General features: G+C 36.9%; 2 protein-coding genes across 8 annotated transcripts; one reads left to right on the top strand and one right to left on the bottom strand.

The window, feature by feature from the left end:
• Positions 1 to 2,177: 2,177 nt before the first annotated feature.
• On the bottom strand, positions 2,178 to 7,090 carry LOC131001902 (pentatricopeptide repeat-containing protein At5g14080). 7 transcript variants are annotated; one of them, XR_009094062.1, is made up of 5 exons: positions 5,190 to 7,008; positions 4,701 to 5,118; positions 4,563 to 4,625; positions 3,307 to 3,477; positions 2,178 to 2,921 (listed from the first exon to the last, which is right to left on the bottom strand). XR_009094062.1 is itself a non-coding variant. In XM_057928535.1 (2 exons), exons 1-2 carry the CDS (start codon positions 6,817 to 6,819, stop codon positions 4,913 to 4,915), a joined length of 1,836 nt encoding a protein of 611 aa, XP_057784518.1. In that variant the 5' UTR covers positions 6,820 to 7,090; the 3' UTR covers positions 4,635 to 4,912. The 7 variants fall into 7 exon arrangements, 1 of the variants encoding a protein (XP_057784518.1); XR_009094063.1 differs by having other exon boundaries at positions 3,307 to 3,387; XR_009094061.1 differs by having other exon boundaries at positions 4,563 to 4,615.
• A 450-nt stretch (positions 7,091 to 7,540) lies between these two features.
• LOC131001901 (uncharacterized) lies at positions 7,541 to 9,815 on the top strand. The gene is made up of 3 exons (XM_057928534.1): positions 7,541 to 7,783; positions 8,316 to 8,668; positions 8,816 to 9,815. The coding sequence occupies exons 1-3, from the start codon at positions 7,765 to 7,767 to the stop codon at positions 9,533 to 9,535; spliced, it is 1,092 nt and encodes a 363-aa protein (XP_057784517.1). The 5' UTR covers positions 7,541 to 7,764; the 3' UTR covers positions 9,536 to 9,815.
• The last annotated feature ends 71 nt before the right edge of the window (positions 9,816 to 9,886 follow it).

Raw genomic sequence — 9,886 nt, 5'->3', positions numbered from 1 at the left:
TATTATTGTTTGTGTTCGGAAATCTTTTTATCAAAAAATAATAAATAATTTGTGTTCACCTATGTTGCAATGAAATCGTTGTCTCAGAATATCAGTAAATGAAGTGTTACGCATTAATCTATATCTATATATATATATGAAACATCAATTTCTAACGGCTCTTTTTTGGCGTCAATTGTTCTCTCTCATCTATCACCTATTTTATAACACTCTCTCTCTCCTATCTCCCTCATCTACACGTTCTCTCACCCATTTTAACATCCATATTAGTATTTGATTAAATATGATTTCCATGAATTTTTCTCTCACTTCTCCTTTTTTTGTTCTTTTCTAAAATCATCAAATTCGATTAATAAAAAATATTCAATATGGATCTTAAACTAAAGATCATGACAAGATCTTTAATTTGATGTAAAATTTATATATATAAAAAATTAACTCGAAAAAGTTAAATCGTTTGAAATCATAAAAATCATTTTTTTTTTCTCTCATCTCTCCTCTCTCCACTCTTCTTTTTTCTTTCTTTCAATATAATGTTACGACTTTTTATCTTTATTCTTTTTCTGTAGTAATTTTGTTTTATTTTTATTATATTAGCTCAATTTAAAGTTCTTTAATTTAAGTAATTAATTGGCAATTGTTATTTATGAAAATAAATCCTATCTCTTTTTGAAAAATCATTTTTTTGGAAACTTTATTTATAAAATTTGTATTTAAACGGATAAATTTACATATTTGTACTCATTATTAATTAAAATTAAATATTTCAAATATTGAAAATTAAAAATTCATATGCTTTCATATTCATATTTTTTATTAAGTAATTGATGTGAATTATTTCACTTATAAACAAATGATTTACATTTACTTATATTTTAATTATATTTATTTATTTTAAATATCATTTAATTTTAATGTTAACCGTGTATCGCACGGGCGCGCGTACTAGTATAAGTATATGACACAGTCAAATCTTATGTAATGAATCATGCAAGTTGATAGTAACAATAAATAGTGAGGCCAAATGCCCCCTCAAAAAAAAAATAAAAAAATAGTGAGGCCAAATGTGTGTTATGCGATGGGTGAAAACAAAATCAATCCAGGGTGTGTGCGTGTGTTGGATTCGAGTCCCCTGTGGCGGTAAGGGGTTAATGTATAAGGCCAAAGGTTTTGGATTCGAGTCCCCTGTGGCGCAGCCATTTAATTTCTTTATCTGTAAATTTATCAAAAAAAAAATCAATCCAGGGCAACCTCGAAACTTTTTCTAGCAAGGCTACGATTTATGCACCCTTTGACATAGAGTATGATTTTATAAAATATATATGTTGTCTCTGTAAATATGTATATAGCTGTAATTAGTCTAAGGTTGTATATGAATCGAGCCAAGTCGAGCCGAGCCGAATACCTCCAAGCTTAGGCTTAGCTCATTAAATTTATACAGGACTTGAACTCGGCTCGAGTTCAAATTCGAGCCTTAAATTTAGCTCAAGCTCGGCTTGACAAATAAATATTGAGCTCGAGCTTGTTCGAATTCAGTTAAATAATTATTCGAATGGAGCAAGCTCATGATTAAGCTTGACTCGATGATTTTTCATGAATTGTTACTCAAACTCGAATTCGAGCTCGGCTAGTGAATAAAGTATAGAACCTATTATTCGAGCTCGGGCTCGATTGATAATTATTTTTTAGTTCATTGATCTACAAATTTCAATCCACAAACTACAATTCATCTAATCTACGAGTTCATTTCCACAAAGCAAAATCATAAAACAAATTCACATAACATATCCCAAAACAACACAAACTAACAATATTACTTCTTTACAATATTACTCATAGAAAGCTAATGCATTTCAGGCAGTGTACAACAAGGAAATATATAAATGGCAGAATGCAAGAAGACTTAACTGCTAGTGTAATGAAATGCTTAAAACATTACTATCTTCAATTAAGGGTTTTTTTTCTTGGTCACAATGAGAGAGATAATGTTAATCATGAACGAGCATAAAAATGATAAAACTAAACTTAGTAATAGACTGAGCTGGAGAAAGCTCTTTGTTTGGTTATTTAATGAAGTCCATGAAATTTAACTGTGTCTACGGAATAGTATGGTATTTGATATTCAAACAGAGTCATTTTCATGAAGATGCAATACGAAAAATACAAATAGCAGCAAGGATTTAAGTTGAACTCGAAGTTCAGCATCTTAAATCATTGGACGTTGAATTCAATGTATAAACATAACAATGTTAATTAGTTCCGTACATATAAATCAACAAAACCAATTTATCAAAAGGAACAAGCTACCAAGATCAGATGCACAATACGATTCTTCCATCAACTTCTTCTTTTTCATCTCATAAGAAGTAATGCAATACTTCTTTGCCATGGCATAACTAATCTTCTGGAAAACAAGGAGTGGCAGTTTGCATCACCAAGTTGAACAAATCATTTCCCGAAAAGCTAAATGGCAACTCATTATAACCATGTGCGAGATAACCGCTCTAAAGCTAAGAATGGTCATAATATTAAAGACAGTTTCTTCCATAGATAACTTTGTAATGGTAAGATTCTGCTGACCTTTTGATTTTTGAATCTTGTTAGCAATGCAGTGATTGATGCCTCAAGAAGTGTGATGTAGCACAGTCTTGTTTACTGTAAGCCTCATCTTACAATGAATGCACTCAACTTTATTGGTAGCATTTGGAAGAGTAACCTCTTTAAAGTTCTCCCATACTTTTGATGTTTTCTTGCTTTTTTTTATGTTGGAATGGATCTCTCGCATCATATTCAGTTTGAGTCTGAGTCTCTACTTGAGGTGTATCTTCCTCATAACATCAACATTTAAAGATACAAAAGCTGGACTAGTAGTTGACTCTTGAACCGATTCAGTGTTTGGAGGAGTCGTCATTTGTAATATTCTAAAAAAATGAAATGAAATTGCAACTAGTAAACTGCACGAAAATCATTTGTGAAATGACAAATGTTGTATGGAAAAATTGCGAGAAATTTACTATGATAGAAACAATCTCATCTTATCAGGTTGGATTCATATCCAATTATTAGTCCAAATTATATAAGTCGCAGCAACAAAAAAACCAGAAACTCTTGCGCAATATCACATTATATCAGCATAAAGCCACAGAAATATAACTAACTGCAAAACCTAAACTCTAAATAAATTCAAAAACTCTTAATTAATATCCTAATATGGAACTGATATTTCCAACTACACGATATCACATTATATCAGTTGCAACAACAAAAAATTAAAACTACGCAATATCACATTTCATTTACACTTACCTGATTCAATGGTGGAGACAACAGGAGGTGGCGCGGCGAGTCAGAAGCCACGGCGAGTATATGTAGCAGTGGCGCAGCGAACTGGAAGCAACAGCACGGTAAGTTGGAAGCAGCGGCGCGGTGGTGAGCAAGTTAACAATTTTAGGGATTTTGTTGAGAAGAGGGTTCCCGCTGCATTTTAGTCTTTTTCTTAGAGAAAACGTCACTTTAGTGTTTAGCTTATCATTTGACCTTTTCATCTATTATTATATTCTATAGTTCAGGTCGATAAAAGCTCGTTTGAACTTGTGAGCAAGCTACTCACGAGCAATTCATAGTTCAATACGATAAAAGATCATTCGAACTCGTTAAGTGAAACTTGTTAGGCAAACGATCAAAGTTGGAGCTTGATAGTATTAGATTCATTAGCTGATGAACAAACTCGTTAAGTGATTAACTTAAAATTATAAAATCATTACTAGGTTAAACTTATATTAAATATCTAATTAACCTATGTTTTTATAAAAAAAATAATTAATATATATTATATTATGTTGGTCACAGAAAAGTAAATACTAGTGTGTGTGTGTGTTGGGGGGGGGGGGGGGTTAGGGAGACATGTTACGAATCTTTGTGTTGCTTTGCTTACTGATAACAAGACTGATCAACTAACTAAAGTTGTTAGCTTTCAAGTGACTACAACAGACTGAGTGAGCTAAATTTGTCTAAGTAGGAAGTCTTGTGTTAGAGTGATATCAGTTAGCCAATATACTGACAGCTGAAGAGCTTATAAATTAGTCAAGTTCTTTGGTTGGTTTAAGCCTGATTTCGTTCGGATTGGCTCTTAGAAACTTTTTTTCAATTGCCAAATTATAATTTATATAGTTGATATATATGCATTTGGTGAGGATGAGGTTTAAGTACTAAACTGAACTTACATTACCTGCAGCATTTTTATACTAGTTTTTCTGATTTATGATCTTGATCTAACTTAAGCTAATGAAGAATTTCGGTTATGGAACATCCTGCATTCTTATCAGTGAAAGATGAACCATTCTAGCTACACAAAAGAGAATGAAATCTAAGTCAACGCCAAACAATCTGATTTCTACAAATCAATGCCAATGAATAGAGCAAAGTTGTAATTTGACATCATTGCTTTTCTTCCTTCTCTTAGAGATCTTATGTCACAATCAGATATGAATGGAGAAGCTTTACCGGGAATGTTCAACAGCTTGTTCAAAAGAGAGTGTGAAATATCTGTGGAGAGCAAATACCTTGTATCCAAAACAAAGAATTGGCCTTCTTGTGTATTATCCCTCGAACAATTCTAGTGTAAACTAATCAGATTTTCGAATAATCACAATTTATTAAAACAATATATAACAAATCTTTCACAATTAAACAAATCTTACATGTTGTCACCATGAAGGATTAGAAGAATTGAGTCAGAAGCTGATATCCATGTCCCTAGTGTTGATTGTTGAGTACAGGAGCTACAGATGATCATGTAGAAACATCCAATGTGAACCATTGGCTCTGGATGTTTATATCTGAAATGGTAGACAGTGATTATAGAGGCATCAGCTTCAGCGCTTGTAAATGTAATGAGCATTGATAATCTGAGTCATGAAGATGAGAGTGATGCAGCGAATTCGGGGGGAATAGCATGTAGCATTTCAGGTGATTCATCTGCAATCCATTGTAAGTGCTTGCAGGCCAAGGAATGCTGTCCAGCATCAACCAAGTATCTCAGAAAAGTCAAATGGGATTCCACGCATCCTATACCCCGTGTGAGTTCACGCAGTAATTTAGAAACCGGAAGGAGAAAACCTGCCAACAAAAGTAGCTCATCATCATCATGTATAATTTACACACACGCAAAATATACAAGCTCAAATTACCTTGTTTGCAGAGGCAAAGAATAAATGTATTGAGTAAGGCCTTGGCAAGTTGTTCGTCCTGTTCAACGGCCTTGTTGAATATTTCAAGAGCTAATTCAACATTTTTTGCCCGACAGAGGCCTTGAAGGAGGGATCTGTATGTCGACTCATCGGGTTCCAATCCTTTCAATAGCATCTGGTGAAACAGGTGGCAAGCGTCTTCAGCCTCATCTACTTCACATACTTTTTTGATAAGGATATTGTAACTCTCGGAATTACCACAACAACCATTTGCAAACATCTCATCCCACAGGCGTTTTGCAGGGCGCACAAGATCCTCCCTGCAGCAAGCTTCAAGAAGAGAATTGTAAGATGACACGTCCGGTCCCAAACCTTTCTTCTTCATCTCCTGAAGCACCTGATAAGCTTCTTTAACTCTTCCCGCCTTACAAAGGTAGGAAACCATCACATTGTAACTCTCCAAGTCCCTGAAGTACTCCATCGTGGATAAGAGCTGGAAAACTTGAACCAACTCTTCTCCATTTCCATGCTTACAAAGATTTTCACTCAAGTTGATCACTGTGAGCAGAGTCGGTAATCTCTCTTTCTCGAGCATGAACCTCAAAAATGAGATTGCACGCGCAGGATCAGAAGACGAAACAGATCCTATCAACACGTTCAGAACATCATCCTCAATCGGAAAATCCCCACTCACAATCACCTCGCCCAATTCTTTTGCTTCACAAAAGTGTCTCTCCCTAACAAACTCAAGAATAAGCTCTCTATAATCATTAGCCCTCGGCGCCACTCCTAACTTTCGTTTCCTCTTCAAAACCATCTGCACATCAACCACGCATCCCATCTGGCGCAACGTCTCAGCCACAACTCTATACGCCATAAAGTCGGGCTTACACTCTCTGATCCTCAACTCCTCCAATGCGAACATCGCATCATTCACCCGACGATCCGTGCACAAACCATGAACCACCAACAGCGCAACAACTGACCCATTAATCCCCGAAAAATCAACCCTTTTCACACCATCAATGAGACCCCGAATCTCACTCAGTTCCATCTGTCTGCAAGCCCTCCACACAAAAACCCCAAAACCAAGAGTACTGAACCGAACACCTCTGTTAAGCATTTCATCGAACAAATTGCGGGCACTCTTCATACTCCCATCAGACGCCAAGGCGGCTAGAAGCGAATTACAAGCTTCAGGCCCTATCTCCCGTGCGATGGAGGCAACGTCATGAAAGAGAGAGAAGGCCGAGTGAGTTCTCCTCCCAGCGACAAGGGAAGCAATGAGGGAGCGATAAACGTGGGGCTGCAGGAAAACCTTGTGCGCTCTGACCTGCTTCAAGAGCTTATCGATAGAGTTGAATTGGCGGGAAAGGGAGAGGGATTTAAGGAGGGATTGATAGGTGGCGGAGGTGTGGGAGAAGCCGGGCTGCTGGGATGCCCAGTTGAAGAATCCCAAGGCAAGAGAGTGGTGGTTGAGGAGGAAGGGGTCGATGACTCGGGCGACAAGGGTCGGGCTCAATGACTTGCGGCAACCGAGGTGGTGGAGTGTTTGTTCGAGCGACGGCGTCCATGCGCGGCTGGATGCTGCCACCATCAGCCTCGCCAGCTCGGCGGCCGAGCATTGCATGCTATCTCCGATCTGCCTTCCAAATCACCTCCTTAAACCAACGAATACACCTCAACTACTGTTCCGATCAGCAGCTCAAGTTAGTAGCTCAAGTTCAAACTAGTGAATTTTAGAGGTGTCATTTAACTCAACTTTTATGGCTCTTCACTCAATTTTGGAGTAAATCAAAGCAGGATTTAGAGGGCACGCGGTAGAAGCTCTTTAAAATAATTTATAAGCAATTTAGGAGTTTATAAAATTTTTCCAAAGCGTTTTGGTAAAACAAATTCGTAAATACTTATAAGCAATATAAATAAATTTCAAAAGTTTATGAGTTTTCAAAAAATAAGTTTTTGTATCCCTAACTTATTTTTTATTATCTTATACCCCCTTCATCCATGAAAGAACTTTTTAGGAGGGAGTGTCACGAATTTTAAAAAAAAATAATAGTATTAAATATATTGAGAGTGAATAAAAGATAGTTGAATTTAGGGAGAGTTGTGAAAAGTAATAAGATTATAAGTGATGGGGTATAGTCCAAAAATAAGTAGGAAAGTCCTTTTGTGGACGTCCCAAAAAAAAAATATAAGAAGTTCTTTCTTGGATGAAGGAAGTATTAAGTAAAGCTCACTTTATAAAAATAATTTAATTATATATATATTTTTTCATCATATACTATTCTCTACCAAAAACTTTTTAATTTAATTTATAAATTCAATTATTCCAACAGTTTGACATCTTATACGTGATAAAAATTCAAGACAATGTGTTTGATAGCCAAGATTATAACTTGGATCATGTGTTATATTTACAAATTTTGCGTAAAGGCAGACCCTGGTTTGATTAAATGAGCAAGAATGAAATAGGGAGTTACGCCTCCGCAGAAAAGGCAAAACCACAGAATCGCGAGGCGCGGTGGTTCTCCTCTACTGGCGATTCACTTCGATTGTAGCCCACCCTTGAAAGATGAGTTCTACGCAACAAGGTTAGTGATTTCTTTCTGGGCTTTAGAAAACTATCGACGACTGATATTTTGATTCCATGTTTGTAAATAGGGTTAAAGGTTGATAGGGTGTAGAAACATGTAATTCGTGTGAAACCTTAGGAAAATCTCAGTTTCTCTAGACTTCGTCAGGTTTCCTTTAATTTCATTGTGCACATTATTGGAAATGATGGCAAAGTTTGGGGTCGCCGTGGAGTGCGGCGCCACCGCCTTTGCCTTTCAAATCATTTGGACTGAAGCAAAAATCCATAGGAAGGGCTTCGGGACACTAGTCTATTTCAGATTATGCGTTCATACAAGTATATGTATATGTGCTACCAATGTGTGTTTCTTCTCTGTTAACTAGCAATTTGAAGCCAAACATATCGAGTCCTATTGTGACTTTGCCTTTGATATCAATTGTTGTTAACTATCAAATTGAAGCAAATATGTGCCTTTGCCTTTCATATCGAGCCAGACATGACTTCTGAATCAAAAAGTATTTCGTGACTTATTGGCCTATTTTTTGAAGCAGGTAGCAATGATATCGGACGTGGTAGAGTTAACAAAAGTGACAAGACACGCCGTTGTTGGTCGTTGAAGGAGGAAGAAATCCTCCTTGCATCTCTCAAAGAAATTGTTGCACAAGGGTGGAGATACGGCAATGGTTTTAAGCCTGGCTACTTGAAGAGGTTAGAAGAAGCCATGAAAAAGAAATTTCCAACTACAGATCTTAAGGACGTTCCCCATATCAACTCGAAGCTTACTACGTGGAAGAAGAATTACCACTCTCTCATGAGGATGCTCAGGCGAGATGGTGTAAGCTTCAATTTGAAAGGGACTCACATGATTGATTGTGACAACGATCAATGGGAGCAAATCGTCAAGGTAATGCAATTGTTGATCAATGCGAGCAATGGTTGTTTTCTTTTCATTTTTTCTATGCAAATCTCCATAGAAGTTTGCATTTATATTATTTATGACCTTTGTGATTTTGAGAGAATTGAAGAATCATAATCTGGTTGCTTCTGCCAGCTTGATAGCAATGCTAGGCTCATGCGCTATAAATCATGGCCATTGTTGGATGATTGGAAAGAAATCTTCGGCAAGGAACGAGCAACTGGGCCATTTTTGGATGATTGGAAAGAATTCTTCGGCAAGGATCAAGCAACCGGACAGAAGGCCGAGGATGTTAAAGAAGCTGTTAATGAGATATTACCCGAGGAGAACTTAGCAGATGCAGGTGTAGCTGATGCATATCATGTCAACATAGAAGACATGGTCGAAAACAGCCCACCAGTAGATAGTGTTTGTCAAAGTGAGCAAGGTGATCAGCAAGCCAACAAGAAAGATGCAGGTGTAGCTGATGCCTATCATGTCAACATAGAAGACGAAAACAGCCCACCAGTAGATAGTGTTTGCCAAAGTGAGCAAGGTGATCAGCAAGCCAACAAGAAACGCAAGATTATTGATGGTATGCAGGCTGTGTGTGAGCTACTCGGTGATATGCATCGGAATATAAATGCTAGACATGAAACTTTGGCAAGTCGAATTGGGCACGAGTTTGAGTTAGGGAAGGCAAGGAAGGAGTTGTTCAATCTCTTAAGCAATATACCCGGCCTATCCCTAGATGACAAATTCGATGTGTGTGAAATTCTTGCTGACAAGGTGGAACGTCTTGAGGTTTTCATGGGATTGCCGGATTCTGTTAAACCACAATACGTGATGCGTCTCATCAAATCTAAGGGGAAGTAACGAAGTGGTGTTTGTCTATTTTTTGACCATTTTGACCAAGCATGTAGCTCCCTTGTGTAGTAAGGACCTTTTAAGGGCATTTGGTTTAGTGTATTTTGGTGAAGGGGAAGTAGAATAGGATGTAAAAAGCTTTCTAATTTACTACATGGAGCCGTAACAGCAGTTAAGATTCTGATATGATGTGTGCTATTGAAACCGTTTCTTTGGAATTGAAGCAGTTTTTGAGGTTGTAATTTAATTAAGACACTTTTATGGAGCTAATTGAAGCCTTTTTTATGGATGTTTTATTATTTGTAAGTTGAGTAAGTGAAGGTTTTTGTTCCTTTACTGCAGCAGTAACAGAAGTGTTGG

The sequence above is a fragment of the Salvia miltiorrhiza genome, chromosome 8, assembly GCF_028751815.1.
Source record: "Salvia miltiorrhiza cultivar Shanhuang (shh) chromosome 8, IMPLAD_Smil_shh, whole genome shotgun sequence".
NCBI classification, from domain to species: domain Eukaryota; kingdom Viridiplantae; phylum Streptophyta; class Magnoliopsida; order Lamiales; family Lamiaceae; genus Salvia; species Salvia miltiorrhiza.
This window is presented reverse-complemented; position numbering and strand designations above follow the sequence as displayed.